General features: G+C 35.2%; 1 protein-coding gene across 7 annotated transcripts in view; it reads right to left on the bottom strand.

The window, feature by feature from the left end:
- Positions 1–21,948, bottom strand: part of Fak (protein tyrosine kinase 2 Fak) — a 153,842-nt gene that overhangs the window by 12,811 nt on the left and 119,083 nt on the right. For all 7 annotated transcript variants that reach the window (XM_089710765.1, XM_089710766.1, XM_089710764.1 and 4 more), the window contains 13 exons: positions 10,030–10,127; positions 7,338–7,522; positions 6,699–6,854; positions 6,326–6,405; positions 5,822–5,978; positions 5,292–5,439; positions 4,825–4,946; positions 4,420–4,506; positions 3,968–4,049; positions 3,133–3,255; positions 1,886–1,966; positions 1,307–1,474; positions 658–790 (listed from right to left, as the gene is read on the bottom strand). In XM_089710765.1, the coding sequence (XP_089566891.1) occupies positions 658–790; positions 1,307–1,474; positions 1,886–1,966; positions 3,133–3,255; positions 3,968–4,049; positions 4,420–4,506; positions 4,825–4,946; positions 5,292–5,439; positions 5,822–5,978; positions 6,326–6,405; positions 6,699–6,854; positions 7,338–7,522; positions 10,030–10,127 (1,620 nt within the window). The remainder of the gene's footprint in view (positions 1–657; positions 791–1,306; positions 1,475–1,885; positions 1,967–3,132; positions 3,256–3,967; positions 4,050–4,419; positions 4,507–4,824; positions 4,947–5,291; positions 5,440–5,821; positions 5,979–6,325; positions 6,406–6,698; positions 6,855–7,337; positions 7,523–10,029; positions 10,128–21,948) is intronic.

Raw genomic sequence — 21,948 nt, 5'->3', positions numbered from 1 at the left:
TATGAAAGATTAATTTTAGATTCAAGTTTGACTTATAGCAATAGTTTCCAGAATTAAGGTTGTCTTTAAGAAACTATCCAATTGTAAAAAATAAATTTGACGTTTTCTATCATTTCTGTTACATTAACTATTATACATATACAGGCTTGTTTGTTTTTTAGAGCTATTACGCACTGTCGACCAGTCGCCGGCGACTCAGTCTCTCGGTGACCAAAACAGAGAAACTAGGGGCAGGAAACCAAGCCGAGCGACAGTATTATAAGTACATTCGTGCAGAATCCGGTCCTACAAGAGTCGCTACGACAGTTGCTTGCAGTGCGAACGCTCCCATTTGAAGCCGTGCTTCTAGTGGTCGCCGGCGACCGCCAGTCGCCTGTGCGTCGCCACAACGCGGCGGTCGCTGGCGACTCAGTCGCCGGCGACTGAGTCGCCGGCGACTGGTCGACAGTGCGTAATAGCTCTTATTCCTGTATTGTGTAATGTGTTTGGTAAATTTCTCAGTTTAGTTTTAATTTTTCTGTTTCAGAACTGTTCATATTTTCATAACAGATTAAACGTTGCATATTATTTTTTCAGTTAAAAACGAAGTGTAGTAAGGTGGTCTAAAAGCACATTAAAATGTAAATTTCTAATTAAATCCCCCTTTCCCAAACATACCTATGAGAATTCTGCTGTAAATACGCCCTCATTTCTCCCAAAGTAGCGAGTTCCATCACAATCCATATCGGCGGCGCGCTACACACACCCACTAGACCGATTATATGCGGATGTGAAAATTGTTGCATTATATCTGGAAATTTAATGGATAAATATGTTGTAGAATGGCCATGTTTCGTAGAAAATGTTTCGTTTTTGAGAAGTCATTCGTGGAGTCTATCATAATGTTCATGGACTTTATAATTTACTTGCACATTATATTTAAATGAAAAATAATTTTAAACTTAACAGGATCAAAGCTAAACCAATTCTTATTTGTCCTTAACCCACTGAGCCCCGAACGGTCAGATCCGACCGCGACACAATAGATTTTCTATTGTGTCTGTGATTCCGGGGCCTGATGGATTAAAAGGCCGGCAAAGAACGTGTGACTGCTTGCTCTAGCCAGTATTTTATATATAAAAGTTAAACCCATTTTCCTGATGGTCACGGCATCACGCGTAAACGGGTGGACCGATTTAGATATTTTTTTTTTATTATATTCCTTGAAGTACGAGGATGGTCATTATGTAGAGAAAACGACGGGCGAAGCCGGGGCGGACTGCTAGTGCAAAATATTTATTAATTCTAATTTATAATATATACTCACAAGCCTCTTCGAGAAACTTTTCAGCGGTGTCCAAATCAGCGTCCATCTTGCAAGTTTTCACCGCTACGGGCAATACATATTCCCCCGCGGGAGTTTTCCCTTGTTGCTTTTGTATCGCGAGTTGTCGGCGTAGGGAGGGATGGTTGGCTGATGTCACTTTGCATGTACCTTTAGGTTATGATAATTGGTAATTAATAAGGTTTACACACGAGCAAAATATGCAGGATAGTGCTTTAAACAATTAATAAGTGTTAAGCAATTTAAGGATAGGATAGTTGTACAAGAAATTAATTAAAATAATTTCCTAAAACAACTATTTTTAATTAGAAAAACTATGAGGGATAGTTGTTAATAGAAATGATTTAAATTATTTCCTTAAGAGACGGTTAATGAAGGTATATGTTTTAAATTCTACCCATTTTAATATCATTTTAATATGAATAATGAAATAATAAGTTATTGACGTCATTACATTTTGATATAAGACATGGTAACAATTACAAACGACGATACTATTAAATTAACATCAGTTATAATATTAATCTTTATGTTTTAAATCAATCAAATGAATAATCTTACCTTTGTGAACATCACCAAATTGCCCCTCGCCAATTATTCCGGTTAATTCAATCTGATTACGAACCAACTCGTAGTCACGAACTGTGAAAAAATACATTTTCATGAATACATTAAAAGTTATATACCAACTCGTGCCAAAATTCAAAATTATCATATACTAGTTTTCTACCCACGGATTTGCCCGTGCGAACTACGTGTATCGCGTAACTACTATAATTATAGTTTTGTTCAGTCTATCTCTGTCAATACATCAAAATCGGATCAGTCGTTTAAAGCGTTGCACACTTGGGTTGTTGAGGAAGTGATTATGAGGAAGAGGAGGAGGAAGAGGAATTTTCACACACAAATTTAGGGGATGCGGATGAGGAAGAGGATATTTTTTTGAGGAAGAGGATGCGGATGAGGAAGCGGATGAGGATGAGGATGATAGGAAATTATAATCATACCTAATTAAAAAACAAAAACTTTTAAAATTAAAAATTAAAACAAAAGTCATTCTCCTGTCTGTACATATTGATGTTTGGTTAGGGGAGGTTAGCTCGCCCGATCGCGAATTTACAAAGCCTCTAAGTACTATACTATTTAAGTCACGAGCCGGACTCAGATGAGCTTTTGTTTATGAATATTACTCGAAAAAACTTAATGTATCTCAGTGCCAGAAGCGACATTAGGCGATTTCCACAAAAAAAAAAACTAACTGGTAGATATTATGTAAGCTTAAACAACTAGTTTGTTTTTTAATTTAAAATGACTTTTGACACACATAATTTGGTAAAATATATGTTTCTTCTGAGTATGAGAGAAAATGTTATATTATTATGTTTAGAGATAAGTGTTAGGCGCAGATATAAATATTTCGGTAAGACTCTACTCTTGCTCGTTAGTAGAGCCCGACTCGTAACTCAAATACATATCTAGTTAGTCTAAATAGGCTTTGTAAATTCGCCGCCCGATCGGATCAGCATCCTCATAAATTTCCTCTAAATTATGAGGAAGCGATAGCGGAAGAGGATTTTTTTATTTTCATTTTTGAGGATGCGGTAACGGTAGAGGAACCCAAAATATTGCGGAACTTCCGCATTATGAGGAAGCGGAAGAGGAATCCTCAACAACCCTATAATGCACACAGATAAACAGCCTTACATTATTAGTAAATAATAAAATATACAAATATCAAGGCCAAATTGATGCCAATATTGTTCAAATCTATATTTTCTTTTATAAAAATTCATCAAAAATAAACTAACCAGCCGGAGTAGAATAGTCAGCGTCATCGTCAACGATCTCAGCGTAATCCTCAGACAGTATTGTTGCGGTATTCCCCTCCCAAGAACTGGTTTTACCTTCGGACGAACTGCTGCTCATTTCCGCTGGAAATTTAGATCGTAATTATAAATAAAATTTTAATTAAAAATTGTATAGTAGTAGGAACTTTGAAATAGTCTCGTATCCTGTCAAATTTGGCCAGTAATATTTTGACTGACTAATGCTGAGTTAATAAAAAATACTGACAAAACTACTGCACATAGAAACGTTAATAATCATGTTAAAATAAAAATAAATAATAATAGCGAAAGGTTTACCAAAGAATCTTCTTATATATAAAAATGAATCGCAAAATGTGTTGGTAAGCGCATAACTCGAGAACGGCTGAAGCGATTTCGATAATTCTTTTTTTATTATATTCCTTGAAGTACGAGGATGGTTCTTACGTAGAGAAAACGTAAACATGTACCACGGGCGAAGCCGGGGCGGACCGCTAGTAAGTAATAAAACTATCTACTGTAAAACTTACTTTTACATTGACAGTTGAGTTGTTTCCAAACGGTAGCTTGAAAAATAATATTTCATTCAGTATTTAGATACCAGAGAAGTAATCTATACTTAAAATTATAAAGCTGAAGGTTTGTTTGTTTGAACGCGCTAATCTCAGGAACTACTGGTCCGATTTGAAAAATTATTTCAGTGTTAGATAACCAATTTGTCGAGAAAGGTTAGGCTATATATCATCACCCTAGGAGGAACAGGAGCGAAGCAATGCGGGTGAAACCGCGGGACACAGCTAGTAAAAAATATACATACTGGTTCTGTTCCACAGTGACGTCTGCGAGTCAGTCACGAGTCGGCAATAACCATCGACTAGATCCGCTAAGCTTTCTGCAGCCTGCAATATAGATAAAATTTTCTCTTTAAATTTTAGTTAGTACAATTTATGATATTTAAATTTCATAGAACTGTTCAAAGAACACAGATATTAAGTATTTACATCATATATTTTTTGGGATTACACTTTTCCTACACTAACCCAGAACTAGAGTGTACAGGTATAATCAAATAAAGATTTTTACTACGTATTCTATAATCTTGTAAAATTAAAACGTTAGTTATAAATTTAAAATTAAAAACTTACTACTATATCAATAACATTATTCCAGTACGACATTCGATATTTATCCATTCAAGCCAGGCGAATCCGCGGCTACATACTAGTATACTAACTTAAATTAATAATTAATAATATAATATAAACTCACATCAACACTACTGCACGTGATAGTTAGCGTTTCACTTGCGCCTTTAACTCGTAACTGTAACGCAGCTTTACCGCATGATGATCCACTCTGCGAAGAAAATATGATTTTTTACTTGAATAAAAGTTTAATTTGTTTGTACAACAGTATTATAGAAATATAATAAATAAATTGAATCAATGAAGAACAACTTAGCTATGAATAAATGCTTTGGCCAATTAATAGAGCGATTAATCAAAGTATTACAGACTAATTTTCCAGGCAGTTTACTTTCATTAAAATAGAATATTTTATTGAATAACAGTCATGATAATAATATAAAAAAAAACTGAAAACATGTTATATATTTTCACCTCTGATAAATGGATTCCAAACATGAGGGTAGTTCAAAATATAGCCTATAAATACCTGCGTCTGAGACTGTTGCGTGCAGTTGGACTTGAGCGTTTGCACGGCGATGATGTCGCTGAACGACGCTATTTTGGTGTACGTCGGCGGCTCGCCCGCTTTGTGCGATACGTATGATATATCTGTGGTGAGGAAATATTTATACTACAAATTCTAAAATGTACACACGTAAACGCACAAAAAGTATTCAAAAAATTCCTAGTCCATTGACTATTTGTTTGTTTGTCAGAAAGTAGCTAGAACGACCACGGCGACCCTTTTAAAGTATGTACTTATAAGTAAATAGAAAATCTGTTTAAGAAGTCTTAAATACATGAAAAAAATTAACAAACAAACAAAAGGTACGCTATTTTCTGAAGAAACATTACAAAATAAGTCCTGTCAAGTTGTCAACACTACAATATTTTCTTAGCCCACAATTTAATATGCATCAAACAACTAAACGGGCAAAAAACACCCATCCTCACCGATATCGGGCCCGATAGCGAGCTCGACGGGTATCGCCCACCCGGAGCCGAGCGCCGCCGTAAACGTCTCTCTATCGTACCCGTAGTGCGTGTGCATCGTCTCCACGTACTTCAGCATGCAGTCCGCGTCGCTCAGGTGGCCGACCACCTGCGGGAACAAGGTGAACAGGGTGAACAGAATGAACAAGGTGAACAGAATGAACAAGATGAACAATTTGAACAGAATGAACAAGGTGAACAGAATGAACAAGGTGAACGGACTGAACAGAATGAACAAGGTGAACAGAATGAACAAGGTGAACAGGATGAACAAGGTGAACATGATGAACAATATGAAGCTTGTGAACAGAATGAACAAGGTGAATAGGTAGTGGGATGCTGGTGGGGAGCCTTCATTTCGTAGCATTTATATGTTGTATAGCTTGCAATAGGCGTTTTACAAAAATAACTCCTATCATAATTTTTTTGCACAATTTTCTCTGTATAAATTACTCTCTAAGACAAAACAATACCACTACCAAATAACATACCTTCTTAAACTGCTGTTGTATGGACTTCTTGAGCACCTTCGGTTTGATAGCATCCAGCACGGATTTAGGCACAAACTTGTGCAGGCCAAACTCCTTCTCTAAATACTCGATGTTCGACTTCTTGTCCATGGATATTTGCATGTCCTTGCAGAAGTATCTGGAATATAGAGAAGCATTTAATGATGAAACTTTTGGAAATAGATAAAAAAGTACAAATGGGTAAAAATTACTCTGAGTGTAGACTGTGTAGATTTCTGTACAGGGTCGGATTGAAATAATAGTTTTGCTTCATTTAGTATTTCCAGAAAAAAGCTCGTGATTACGTTTGATTGCTTTTAAAATATCAGCTTTTATGGAAGCATCTACGTATGTCTTCCAATCTTTACATATTGAAGATGGTATAAAACATAGTTTGTCAATAATAATAGAAATAAATCGTTAAAAAAGAATAATACAAAATCACAATATAATCCCACTTATAACATTTATAATTATTGTACTCACTTGATTTCCAAGCAACATATCTGTATAGCCAAGTCGTGGTCGACCATCGGATGGTTGGCGTTGAGGTAGTCATGTCGCACCTGGAACGTACCAATATACAAATTATTATTTAAATACATAAAGGAATGGCTTACATAGCTAGCATAGGAATGGCTAGAATAGCATAGATTAGATTAAGCTAGAAGAATAGATTTCCCCACTATAAAAAAGGGGCACCAACCTTTCTTCCCTGCTTTCACCCTACTTATACTTCTTACCTATACCTAAATAACGCACCTGGTAGTAGTAATAGTAGGTGACGCGGTCCTAGTACCATAAATGGCCAGACTAATCTTTCTTCCATGCTCTGAACTTTCTTATCACAATAACGCACCTGATCGTAGTAATAATGGAAGGTGACACGATCGGAGTCGCACAGGTCGCGCAGGTTGGCGGGCAGGTAGCGCACGCGCAGCTCCAGCCGCCACTCGCTCGCCGGCCACGCGGCCAGCAGCTCGGAGACCGGGGTGTCTTGGTGGATCCATCGGATCTGGGTTATTCGAGATGAATTTAATGGAATTTATGCGAACTCGTTTGGAAAATACATTAATAATTAGTCTTCCACCTTTGCATAAAGTGGATAGGATTTCAGAATCGCTTTAAAAACATTTGCAATAAAGTTGAATTTTTGATTGTAATTGATTACGTGAAGTTCACGTGCATTTGCAAAGTTCATTAAAACTTGAATACATTAATTAGAACTTAAACAATAACCATTAAGTAATCATTATTCAATAGAATGCAATCACAATTGTTTATAAAATATATAGCTTGTAGTAATAAAAAAAAATAATTTGTCCAACGCGCGATTTATTTATATCATATAACAAAACTTGTTGTATCTACGGACGTAGGTACTGCTTTTCATTCAGAGCAAATCGCGTTTACAACCCGCTATCGTATTAGAATTTATCTTTAACATCAACAACATTTTCATATACTTCTTTAGACCACAGTTCAAACTTCAACCCACCTTGCCGGTAGTCAACCGCCTAGCCCTTAACGCGAAGCAGCTTGCATACACACGCTCGCCCGCAGCTAGCCTCGCCGCGAGGCATCTGATCACGGAACGTACGTCCTCGTCTGCTGAGGCGCGGACCACGTTGAAGCCGCCGTTGGGCAGGTGGACCTTCAGCGTGGACGGGTCTTGGGATGTGCCTGGAATTATGTACTTACTTTTATTATCTTAAAAATAAAAATGAATCGCCAAATGTGTTGCCAAGGGTAAAACTCGGTACTGGTTTGACAAGTTCGGATAATTAATCCATACTAATATTATAAATGCGAAAGTAACTCTGTCTGTCTGTCTGTTACTCAATCACGCCTAAACTACTGAACCAATTTGCATGAAATTTGGTATGGAGATATTTTGATACCCGAGAAAGGACATAGGCTACCTTTTATTGCGAAATAATAATATGTACCACGGGCGAAGCCGGGGCAGACCTCTAGTATATAATATTTTGATGATTTGTGGGAGAAAAGCGAGCAAGCTCATTGTGGCATTAAAGTCGAGATCAAACGCATATGTTTTTGCTTAAATCCAACAAATTTTTTTAAATTTGTTCATCTGCTCTTGAGTGAGTCGTACATAATGACTGTAAAAAATATATATATATAGTATCACGACTTTCTTTTGAATAATATACCTAGCAGAAAATAGCAATTACAAAACATAATTAAATATAAAAATATTTAAGCTTCAGATACCTCATAATCTTAACGAAGATTTTTTCAAGACAATAAGGAAAATTGATAGAGCAATTACTTCTTATTTTCGAAGTCACTATGCGGAACAATTGATAAAAAATAAACACTCATTTTATCTCAAAATTACCGAGGATTAGTAAATGTTTTATATGAAACTATCCAGCACTCTAATCATAAACAACCTACCAAGAAACCGTTTTCATTAAACTATGACTAAACACATGAAATGCAAAACGACACACAATTTCCATAATTCATTCTCATCTTCATAAGTTCATTGTTCAATAAAGAGCATGATATATCACGTGAGATACTAAAATAGTTCTCGCCAAACGCCAGCCGCTCTGACGGACGACATAAAAATTTATAATTTAGGGCCCAATAAAATATTTTCAAGAAGCACCATTGTCATCCGTGGGTACAGCTTGACGAATATAAATGATTTTATTAATATAAAATTTGCATGTCGCACATACAGAATGCTAAACCGACGTCCGGCGTGTCCCGAGAAGCGACTAGAAAACGCGATTATAGGGGAATAATATGTTAATACGTTCTGTGGAACTGTGAGGCCGTATATGGTCGTATACTCGTATACTAATTAGTAAGAAAAACAGATTAATATGTATTAAACTGGCAGAAACAGGTGTCCTGGTGTATGCAAATTAATTGTAATCGATCCGTAATTTCCCGCTATTTTTACTGAGTATCGATGGGAGGCGAGTCCTGACGCGGAAGTCTGTTTCTGTTTGGATTGTGTTTTCCTGTCATTGTTTTTTTGCACCATTATATGTGTAATTACTGTGATGACGGGTGAGTCCGCTTATTTGAGCTTGTAAAAAATATTTAATTGAAGATGTTTTGTATTCAAATTCTTGTTACTTGAAATATTTCTACGAAGAAGTTATTTCATTTTATTTAACAATCATTCTTATAAAACCTTATTATTATATGAAATAGATATTCTCTATTGTCTCACGTCTGAAGCATTACAGCGAAACTATTTTTTTACTAAAAAATAATATCCATTGTTTTCATTCTGATAATAATTTGTTATGACTCATAGAGAGTGCACTGTGCATGGCTGCAGAATGGTTTATCAATTTTGTTAAATAGTCACACGCTTGTATCCCTATAAAGAGAGTCCAAAAATATTTACTCTGCCGCTCTCCCTCCAACCCATTACCAAAAACATACAACTAACTACCCTACACAATACCCAAGTCGGAAAACTATAAACACCGCGCAACCTCTGCACCTAATTACCTAATTAACATATCATTTTACAGCATCCATACTTATCAAGGCGTTCGTTCAATCAAAATGACATTCACGGAACGCACGAATCACCGCGGGTTGCCGCGTCTTGCTCGTTAACCCCACCGGCTCGTTATCACCTATTAATATCTGTGTTCGGAAGTAATTGCTGAACCGATCGGAATTAATAATGGTCAGTAAGACATAAAAAAAGGTGATATAGAGGATAGAATTTAATATGGTGAACGATTTTAATTTGAAAAAGGAAACTTTGAAAAGAAAAGTCGTAACATTTTCACAAGTATAAAGAAAAAAAATATATTTTCAATGAAAATAATTTTGTTCTAACTTCTAAGGCTTCCTTCCCGTTAACGACAGCTGCCTAAATGATATCAAACGACCGTCTGTCGAGAGAGGGTACATAAATACTACACAGAAGTCACATGAAGTGAAGTTGAAGCGTTGAAGTCAAAAATAAGTTTTTATCAATATGTAGTTTTACTAATTAATTTTGTACAATGCTTCTTTTCTACTGCTGTTTTTAGGTCTTTAGGTTAGGTTATAGGCATATTTATTTCATTTTCCCCTCATAACACCGTAAATCCCATCCATTCATTAACATCCAATTCTAATCTAGCATCACAAACCATCAGCGCGTGAATAGCAGCCCTTAGAACAAAATAAGGCCGGCCACTCACCGTGCGTCTGCGCCGGCGCGTGCCGCTTCGGTGACGCGGGCTGCATGGCGCGCGCTAGCGGCCCCTCGCCGCACCGCCCGCCGCCTTCCGGCTCATGACTGAAACAATTAATTATAAATTAAATAACATCATCAAGGTATTTGAATTTTATTATGTACCTATAAGTTCAAAAAATGGGGGGGAAACAGGAAAGAGACTTTAGAGACATGTATTTTAATGTTATATGATTTTTTATTAATTGTTTGATATTCTAACAATTTTCTATCTACATTGAGGGGAAGAACGATATAATATAAAATTCTACAATATTATTACTGGTCGATCTACAATATGCTTTCTCTATCGGCTATGCAACAATACATTCTTTTCATTTCATTACATTTCTTCTTTGTAAAATTGTAAGTAGGCATAAATCCATACTAATATTATAAATGCGAAAGTAACTCTGTCTGTCTGTCTGTTACTCAATCACGCCTAAACTACTGAACCAATTTTCATGTAATTTGGTATGGAGATATTTTGATACCCGAGAAAGGACATAGGCTGCTTTTTATCCCGGGAAAATGACGCAATCCCGGAAATCCCACGGGAACGGGAACTATGCGGGTATTTCTTTGACTGCGCGGGCGAAGCTGCGGGCGGAAACCTAGTAAACATATAATTAAAACACCGTCAAACAAGTCTAACCTATCCAACAAATCTCTCCCCACATAATGAATTTATGTGTATTCCAATGACGTCACATTAGATCTGACTGACATTGTAATATAGTGCGGGTAGACGGATATATCATCGTTAGGTGGAGGTATATTGGGACAGGGCTGATTTGTAATGCGATTGAGCGTCTCGCTCGTTTGTTGGTGTTTAGAGAGAGATACTGTATAGTAATTTTATTTATGTATTTCTAGAGAACAGTGTAAACATAGAATTCTATACAAGTAAAAGAAATAAGAGTCCATAAGAGTATAAAATATACCTCAAATTATTCCCACATACTACCTTACAGCAAGCTTATGCCTACCTACGTCATAACATATTGTACACATTTCCATAAAAACTCCTTTTATACGAAACCAAACAAGGAAAATCATAAAAAATAACAACACCCCACGCTTAAGGGTGAAGGCTTTTACAAAATGCCCGATAACAATACAATTACTTATAATTGTAAGTAACAAGCTACTGAAAATTGTAATTATGCGGTTCCTAATTGGCGATTTGAATTTTCCATACAAAAGGGTTAATCATTATTGAACAGAAATAAAGTGTAGAAAGTTCTAAACTTTACTGTTCTTTGTTCCGTGCTATTTATTTGGTATTATAATTGAAACATTAAAATGCTAAATGTTTATTGGTTATTTAACAATAACTTTATTAACTACTAGCGGTCCGCCCCGGCTTCGCCCGTGGTACATGTTTACGTTTTCTCTACATAAAAACCATCCTCGTACTTCAAGGAATATAATAAAAAAAGAATTATCGAAATCGGTTCAACCGTTCTCGAGTTATGCGCTTACCAACACATTTTGCGATTCATTTTTATATATAAGATAAACAGTAAGTAAATTTACACCTTGGTTTCATCCATATTCTACTAGAATTATAATATTTAGAATCTAGGCGGAATTACGTAGTTTTTTTGCGAAAGAGCAACAAATATTCAAAGCTATATCCTTACAACTTTCCTCTACTTAATACCATGAATTAAGACCAATTAAATCGAGACAAAAAACGTAAAATCATCTATTTAAACAGTTATTTCATCACGTCAAATACTACTATTTCTAGACATGCCTCGAACATTGAATGTTAGGTGATAGTGCACATGAATCCAGTGCATTATTACAACCTCAGCACTGACCATAGACAAGGCTATAATTACCATGCAGCGCAGGGGTCAGAAGGGTGCCTAACCCCCTCCACCCCCATACATCGATTGGCAGCATGCTGGCCAACATTACGAAATTATAAACACGGGAATAATTTGATAATAATTAATACCTATTTGTTTGTTATCTGCTTTATGCGGTTAATTTTGGATCGAGTTTGTACTCGAAAATGCAAAGCTTTTGAGTTGAATTAACTTGCGAACTCCTATATGAATACAGCTTTAGTTATTCTTTATAACAAGCTTATGCTTCCTGTCAGTGAAACTTGAGTCGTTGTTTGAGATTTTGTAAGTTTTTAACTAGTTTGACTATAACGGGAACTAGGTAACCAACTAAGGATGACCATATTACAAATAATTTTACCATATTCGTATAAAACTAGCTGGAACCCGTAGCTTCACGTCGTACCTGGGATAAGATTAACTTAGTAACAGTCTACAATAATCAGCAACTTTGCAACCATAGGTACTATAATAATCTGTTTTTATACAAATTCGTTCATTGATTTTTTCGTCATCAAAAAATAAACATAAAATAGTGGTAATTGCTGTGACGCTGTTTAGAATTAAGATGACTAGAGCTCCATACAACATCCATCTTTCCAAACATCCTCATCTTCATCCAAATTGTAATTTTAATACAAATTTTCTCGAAATTCCATCATGTTGGCACCCCTGCAGTCCGCCATTTCGCGCATCTGTGTGCAACAACGCATTGTGCATTCGCCATTGCCGGCCAGCCGTGCGTGTTATGCAAATGACAAAAAATCAATGTTTCGTGTATCATATAAGTACATGTATATCTTATTTAGCGTTGTGTACTGACTGTAGGACATAAAGAGTCCTGTGTACTATAATGAAATGGTAGCAATGCACTTTGTTAAAAAGAAGGAAACTAATCATAAAAGCTGTTTAGTTTATAATCAAAGAATGATATTGAACAAGCTTTCTGCTTATGAAATTATATACTAAAACCTTCCTCAAGAACCGCGCGCTATACAATAATGAAAACATAATGAAAATCGGTTCAGTGGTTATTAAGTTTATGACGAATAGACAGTCGTAGCAGACGACTTTGTTTTATAATATGTGATGACTAGATCGTGAAATTATTCAACGCTAAGAAAACATAAAAGCGTAAACAAAATAACTAGAGCTCAAACGAGCTTCAATATTATCTCTAACTACGAAGCATTTGTATCGAAAAATAGCTATCAACATGTAGGCGTAAACGCGTCATGGACACATCATATAGTCTAGACATGTCATAACAAGAATAAGAAAAATACATCGCAATGATTCAGCAAATATACAGTGAAAGTTTTAAAAGAGTACTACTAAAGGATCCGTATACATGTCCTAGAAAACTTTATTGTAATTGAAGAATGGAAAGGTCGAGAAATACATAGTCAATACATATCCATTACAAATTTAGTACCACCCTCTTTTCCTGGAAGTCGGGTTTAAAACTGACAGTCACATACTTTCATAATAAGCACCTACTTTTTATGTATAATAATCCAGAAAGCTTGTAAAGATTGACGCATATTTAAATCGTTAATTACTCTGACGAAAACACGAAAACAGCTGATCGAATCTGCATGAAATGTATTTCTGTGACCATTATCTATTTCTGTGTAACGGTATGAGCTTATGTACTAAGTTTAGTACATAAGCTTTTCATACCGCTAAACGCAAATAAGGCCACAGTTTGAAGCTAGTTCTTCTTACACCAAGCTAATCGATCGAATCATCCTACATTCTCACTCTCATTTATACAATTAACTGTTAATTGCATACACATAACCGACTACTATAATAAAAGCACAATTACTATGAATAACAAACGTACACTTACAGAATCGAGGCAGTAAATTAGCACTTTACCGACTTCAACAAAGGATGATACGCCTTAGATGGGGAACGTCATCACTACATAGTATAAAACAAAGTCGCTTTCCCTGTCCCTATGTCCCTATGTCCCTATGTCCCTTTGTACGCTTAAATCTTTGAAACTACGCAACGGATTTTGATGCGGTTTTTTTTAATAGATAGAGTGATTCAAGAGGAAGGTTTATATGTATAATAAGATCCATTAAGTAGTGGAGAAGTACTGTTATTTTTGAGGTTTCTAATGTGATGTCGTAAAAAATTACATTTATTCCGCTTACATTGCAAACGCAGGCTGAACCCTACGAGTTTTATCAAAATAATGTACTAAGTATTATACACATTGAAAAGGTCTACAGAAAAGTCCGCGATGGTATATGTCTATCTCTTATGGATAACCCACAATAACTTTTTTTTGTCATTTACTTTTTACGACAAATAATGGCTAATTTTCGAAGCGATTTTAACCAATACAGCATTAATCCTTAACCAATTAAATACCATGGATACATTGTTCATTTAATATAGATCTATATGGCCCTTTACACCGTATGATTTAAGTGAATATTTTCGAAGATATTACAGATTTAAATAATTTGGAAAATCCAAAAGTGCACGCCTCATAATTTTTTTTTAATAAATATTTATTAATTATTATTTTTGTTTATTTAATAACAATTAAACCACATCGAATCAGACCCTGAAAAATGAAAGGGTTCTATTCCTGAGCACACTCAAGCGTAAGAGAAAAAAAAAGACTCGATTAGTAAAGTATTTCGGTCGCTATCGTGTTAACAAGAAAAAGGATCCGCACATACAGACACACGGACGTCCAAGACAGAACTTTTTTAAACTGTTTTTTAACTAGTTTAAATAACAAAAATGACATCAAAAATATCATGAACGTTAAAAATAGTGTTTTTTCTTAATATGTGTGTGTATGTATTATCTTACAAGTGCAATGTATGATACATAAAGACATTTTAAGTTTGAAAAATCAGATGTTTTGCGCGAAGTGACAGTAGTACCCACCTCAACGCTTCGCTTATGAGGCGTGCAAAATTGCAGGACGTAGCGTTTGCGGCCGCCCGGCTATGTATTTTATACCCGTGCGATGCCGGAGGCCGGAGCGGGCCGCTATATTTTTATACCTATACAACGTTCACAATTTTTCTGTAGTGTATTTAGTATCAGCATTGCACCCGTGCGAAGCCGGGGCGGGTCGCTAGTATTTAATAAGCGACTGCTCGGAATACCTAACCACCAGTGATTCATTATGCATATAGTCCATTGAATAAAAAGTTCTAGAGTGCGTGAGTTAGTAACGTAAGATGTTTCTTCGGAAACATGTCAAGAGTCCCTAGGTAATAAACATACTAAAACCCCGGGCCACTAGGAGGAGCCCCGGAGTGGGGGTAGGGGGGAAATGGGTCCATTTTTTCATTTTTCGCTTAAATCTCAAAAACGGTACATGTTAGAGAAAAACTTTGAAGGAAAAGTTGAAAGGCCATAAAATTATCTACAAGTTGTACCTGAATCATTTTTTCCTATATCCAACCGTTTCTGAGTTATACGCGGTAAAACATGATTTTGGCTCAAACAATTTCCACATCAATCGATCAAAAAATATTTCTTTCTTCCAAAAAACTCAAATGTGCAACTTGTGACCGGTACTGATAGATTGCTCTTAATTAGGTCTATAATCGGTAAAATAAACACATTCCTCCATGGAAGCCTTGAGGAGGAATCGATTGTCAAAATATTATAATATGGTAGTTTGAGTTACTGAACTTGATCTTTTTATTTTTTTCTTCGAAAAAACTCAAAAGTGCAACTTGTGACCGGTACAGATAGATTGCTCATAATTGGGTCTATCATTGATAAAAATACCAGATTCCACCACGGAGGCGTTTACGGGGAATTGAATTTTATTAGGGTAGTTACGATACTTGAACTTTTTATTTTTTTTCTCCAAAAAAACTCAAAAGTGCAACTTGTGACCGATACTGATAGATTGCTCTTAATTAGGTCTATAATTGGTAAAATAAACACATTCCTCCATGGAAGCCTTTAGGAGGAATCGATTGTCAAAATACTATATTAGGGTAGTTTGAGTTACTGAACTTGATCTTTTTATTTTTTTCTTCCAAAAAACTCAAAAGTGCAACTTGTGACCGGTACTGTTAGATTGCTCTTAATTAGGTCTATAATTGGTAAAATAAATACATTCCTCCATGGAAGCCTTTAGGAGGAATCGATTGTCAAAATACTATATTAGGGTAGTTTGAGTTACTGAACTTGATCTTTTTATTTTTTTCTTCCAAAAAACTCAAAAGTGCAACTTGTGACCGGTACAGATAGATTGCTCATAATAAGGTCTATCATGGATAAAAATACCAGATTCCACCACGGAGGCGTTTACGGGGAATTGAATTTTATTAGGGTAGATACGATACTTGAACTTTTTATTTTTTTTTCTTCCAAAAAAACTCAAAAGTGCAACTTGTGACCGGTACCGATAGATTGCTCATAATTAGGTCTATCATTGATAAAAAAACCAGATTCCACCATGGAGGCGTTTAGGAGGTATTGAATTTTATTAGGGTAGTTACGATACATGAACTTTTTAACTAACTACCCTAATAAAATTCAATTCCCCGTAAACGCCTCCATGGTGGAATCTGGTATTTTTATCAATGATAGACCTAATTATGAGCAATCTATCTGTACCGGTCACAAGTTGCACTTTTGAGCTTTTTGGAAGAAAAAAAATAAAAAGTTCATGTATCGTAACTACCCTGATAAAATTCAATTCCCCGTAAACGCCTCCGTGGTGGAATCTGGTATTTTTAGCAATGATAGACCTAATTATGAGCAATCTATCTGTACCGGTCACAAGTTGCACTTTTGAGTTTTTTGGAAGAAAAAAATAAAAAGATCAAGTTCAGTAACTCAAACTGCCCTAATATAATATTTTGACAATCGATTCCTCCTAAAGGCTTCCATGGAGGAATGTGTTTATTTTACCAATTATAGACCTAATTAAGAGCAATCTATCAGTACTGGTCACAAGTTGCACATTTGAGTTTTTTGGAAGAAAGAAATATTTTTTGATCGATTGATGTGGAAATTGTTTGAGCCAAAATCATGTTTTACTGCGTATAACTCAGAAACGGTAGGATATAGGAAAAAATGATTTATGTACAACTTGTAGATAATTTTATGGCCTTTCAACTTTTCCTTGAAAGTTTTTCTCTAACATGTACCGTTTTTGAGATTTAAGCGAAAAATGAAAAAATGGACCCATTTCCCCCCTCCCCCCACTCCGGGGCTCCTCCTAGTGGCCCGGGGTTTTAGTATGTTTATTACCTAGGGACTCTTGACATGTTTCCGAAGAAACATCTTACGTTACTAACTCACGCACTCTAGACCCCCCTTGGAGGGACTCATTCAATGGACTAATAAATAATAACGGAATGAACAGACAGACGACGAATTTATGAATATTATTAGCGAAATAATAAATTAGGTCTTGATTTGATCACTAGGTATTTGTGTTATTATTTTCTTTCTTCATGTTCATACCAAGAACTTGGTAGTTGATCGACGATACTTATAGAATTATGATACAGAATACATAATATAAAAGCTCGCCTACAGCATTTATTCATTCCGCAAGAAAGATCCACAATGCTTCTTTTAGAATCCATTTTGAATCGTCCAATTACAAGGCAATTATTACGACAAAGTATCACCGGTTCGGAAAGCAATTTCTACGTATACAATACCCGGCTTGAAGCTGCTGTTTACAAAAATAATGTAAAGTTTATATAATATACCTAAAATGTTTATACTTAGGTGCAAAGTCAGGAATAAAATAAGAGATGCAGTAACAACTCACACACTCTCAACAGTCTATTAAAATATAATATTTAAGCAACTGTTCGTTGTTATTTGTTTGTGTTTCTATATGTTCTAATTAATCTTCAAATTGGCTTGAACTAATTGACGGTATTTTCACTGGCACTAGGTTAATGATAGTGGCTAGTTTTAAAGGAAATAACACAAGTGATAACTGCGTTAAAAACAACCGACTTCAAACTTGCACTTGCAACATTTACAATTACAGACAAAAATGCTCATAAAATAAAAACTACTGGGCCTATCCGAATAAAATTTTTATGGGACCAATTCGACACCATCCCGCATCGAACAAAAAAAGAATCACGTAAATCAGTTCAGAAACCTCGGAGTAATCGGTGTACATACATAAAAAAAAAAAACATACCGGCCGAATTGATAACCTCCTCCTTTTTTTTCAAACTCAAACTCAAACTCAAACATTTATTTATTCAATTAGACTTCTTCTAGAAGCACTTTTGAAACGTCATTAAGTACATATTTTTAACATTTACCACCGATTCGGAAAGCAGTATCTACGGAGAAGAATCGGCAAGAAACTCCATAGTTGCTCTTTTTAATCATGTCAGATTTACAATTTTACAAATTACCTAAGTAATATCATAATATATTATCATAATATGCCAAAGAACTGTCCTGTGGTTTTCACGCGACAACCCTCCATGGGTTTTTATCTTCCATATATTCCTTAATACTGTAATAGGCTCTCTTGACAAGTACATTTTTTATATAAGATTTAAATTTAGAACTACTAAACTCTTTAATATTATGAGGAATTCTGTTGTAAAAGCGTATACCTTGGCCCATAAATGAATTTTTAACTTTAGCTAGCCGGAAAAATGGCATTTCAATTTTATTTCTGTTTCTTGTGTCATAACAATGTCTATCTCCTACTTTTGTGTGTAAGTAAGCGTTATTATGTACATATAAAATATTATTAAATATATACTGCGACGGTACAGTAAGGATACCAGTATTCTTAAAGAGATCTCTTAGTGAGTCTCGAGCACGCAAATTATATACAGAGCGTATGGCTCTTTTCTGTAATATAAATATAGTTTCTATATCTGCAGCCCTGCCCCATAGCAGAATTCCATAGGACATTATGCTATGAAAGTAGCTAAAGTAAACCAATCTAGCCGTTTCTTCATCGGTGAGATGCCTTATTCTTCTAACTGCATATGCAGCTGAGCTGAGCTTAGCAGCGGTGGTGGTAACATGGGCCCCCCATTGAAGCTTCTCATCTAATGTCAAACCAAGAAAAACAGTCGATTCCACAGGGTATAATACCTCCCCGTTTAAAATAATATTCCTTTTCACCTTTTTTACATTTGGGAGGATAAATTCTACACAATTTGTTTTTTTTGTATTTAATAGTAAATTATTAGCATTAAACCAATTGGATATGCGTAAAAGAGCAGAGTTTACTTCGTCAACATTTGTGTCATGTCTATCCACATTAAAAATTAATGAGGTGTCATCTGCAAACAGTACTATTTCACACATATCCTGCAAATAATAAGGTAGGTCATTAATATACACTAAGAATAAAAACGGTCCTAAGATAGATCCCTGCGGAACACCTATGTTAATCGGCGCACCGCGAGATTTCTCTCCATTAACGACAACGGTTTGTACCCTGTTCTGAAGATATGAAGCTATGAGATCCTGAGCTAAACCTTTGATACCATAAAAATTTAGTTTCCGTAATAGAGTGGAATGTTCTACACAGTCGAAAGCCTTAGAAAGGTCGCAGAATATCCCCAAAGCATTCTTTGAATTTTCCCATGCTTTGTATATATGTGACAAAAGAGCTACTCCGGCATCAGTGGTAGAGCGCCCCTTTGTGAAACCATACTGTTTGGCGTGCAGTAAACCATTTGATGCAAAATGACTATTTAATTGGTTTAAAATTAGTTTCTCGAAGACTTTGCTCAAAGTTGGTAATATGGAAATTGGCCTATAGTTATTACTGTCTTCTTGGTCACCACTTTTAAATAAAGGAATAACTTTGCTAAACTTTAGTAAATCAGGGAATATACCACAGTCGCAACACTGATTAAATATAAACGCTAGTTGATTGGCAATGTTTTCTATGATATTATTTACTAAATTTACAGACATACCCCAGAGATCACATGTTTTTTTTAAATTTAATGTTTTAAAAGTTTTAACAATTTCATCAGCAGTCACGTGTCGCAATTCAAATAATTTGTTACACTCAGCAACGTTATCCCTCAATAAAGACTCTGCAAGCGCTGAAGACGAATTTAAATTCTTAGTTAAACTAGCAGGGACACTACTAAAGAAATCTTCAAAAGCAAGCGCAACATCAGCACTTTTGTCAATGACCCTACCAGAGTTGACAAGTTTTATGGTACTATCGTTTGATCGGATTTTGCCCAATTCACCATTAATAATTGTCCAAACCGTTTTAACTTTATTGTCAGAGTTGCGTATTTTGTCTCTGATATACAAACTCTTGGCAGTGAAACAAACTTTTTTAAATGTTTTTGAATAATTTCTAACATAACTAAGAAATGACAAGTCTTTGTTATATTGTTTCATACCATATAACTCGTAAAGAACGTTCCTGCATCTGTGTATACTAGGAGTTGCCCATTGGCTGAATGGTAAATCCTTGGTAATAGTTAAAGATTTAATTTTAAATATTTTTTCATATTCACTATGAATGAACTTAAAAAGATTTGTAAACATTTCACAAGGATTTTTATGAAAGGATTGATTATTCAGGTCAGGCAGTTTATTATCAATATTATTTCTAAATGTATGAATGCCTTTTCTAGTTATAGGCCTAACATTAATTCTTTTAAATGTAGGTATGCAATCCCATTCAAAAACTACTTTCTGGCCACAGTGATCCGAGGTTAGCGTGTTGAGAATATATTTTTCTAAACATTTGCAATCACAGTATATATTATCAATACAAGTTGCAGAAGTAGGTGTTATTCGTGTGGGCTCATCAAAAAGTTTATACAGATTAAATGAATGAAACAAATTAACTATTCGTGTTGCCGTTTGTGTGTGTGAAAGTAAATCAATATTAAAATCACCACATACTATTACCTTCTTTTTACTCCTGTCTAAACGCTTTAATATTTCTTCCATGACTGTCTCAAACAAATTATAGTCACTGGAAGGAGGTCTGTATACGCAAACAATAATGTAACGCTCAAGCTCAACACAGGACAGTTCAATGGTGCGTTCTACAGAAAGGCTAACAATGTCAGTTCGTTCCTTGCATTTTAAACTATTGTGTACAAAAATAAGAGAACCTCCATGAATAGCATTTGTCGTTTTGAAGTCGGTTAAAAACGTTTAATTCATATGATTTTTTTGTTGTTTTGAAGTCGGTTAAAAACGTTTAATTCATATGATTCAAAGCAATCAGCTGTGCTGTTCTTTACCTAAATAACATTGTAAACGAGTTGTTACTAACATCCAGACCCTGTCTCTAATAGACCTTACATCGAGGAGGTCTCCTATTCATCAATTTTTCACTTATACATTCCAAGCTACCCACCATATGTTTTGATACGTCGCTATTCCGTTAACAGATACAGATTAACAGCTAATAAGCAGTTTTGACAGTCGACATTCTTCAATCAAGGCTTCGCCCACGCCACGCCCACTCGAGCAGCGTGGGGAAAGCTGGAGGCATGTGTTACAGTGAACTTGCGATTCTATGGAGATATGAAAGCTATGAAAGTGCTTTTTAGTAGCAATGCAAACTCAAACTCAATACTTTTTCATTTATGTTAACTTTTACTAGTATTTATTAATAGTATTTTTTCAACAACTATAAAATAAATACATAGTTTGAAAAAAATAAAATGCTCTGGAATATTTCAAACTGGAAACATAAAACTTTTTCAAAATATTCGACCTAAAATTTTTTATTTATATTTTCATGAATTATTTCTATAGTATTGGTATCAGTGTGTAACAAGCTTTACGTGTAAACACATTGATTGCGATATAAGAACCTTAAGGTTAAGTGTCGTGTCGAGATAATTTCGGAATTCGTTAATTAATTACGCGTTAATTTTTTATACTTTTATATCCGTATATGGGCGAAATAATAACCATATGTGTAAACAAAAGTTTCATAATTGCCTCCAAGTATTTTAAGGTAAATAGACGTTTAAAACAAAACATTACCATCATTTATTGAATATTATTAAGACGTCACTGTGAAC

The sequence above is a fragment of the Colias philodice genome, chromosome 25, assembly GCF_061535455.1.
Source record: "Colias philodice isolate Cphi_HAF_F1 chromosome 25, ilColPhil1 Martin Lab GWU primary, whole genome shotgun sequence".
In the NCBI taxonomy this organism is placed as follows: Eukaryota; Metazoa; Arthropoda; class Insecta; order Lepidoptera; family Pieridae; genus Colias; species Colias philodice.
Note: the sequence above shows the minus strand (reverse complement) of the source record. Positions and strands in the feature narration are given on the sequence as shown.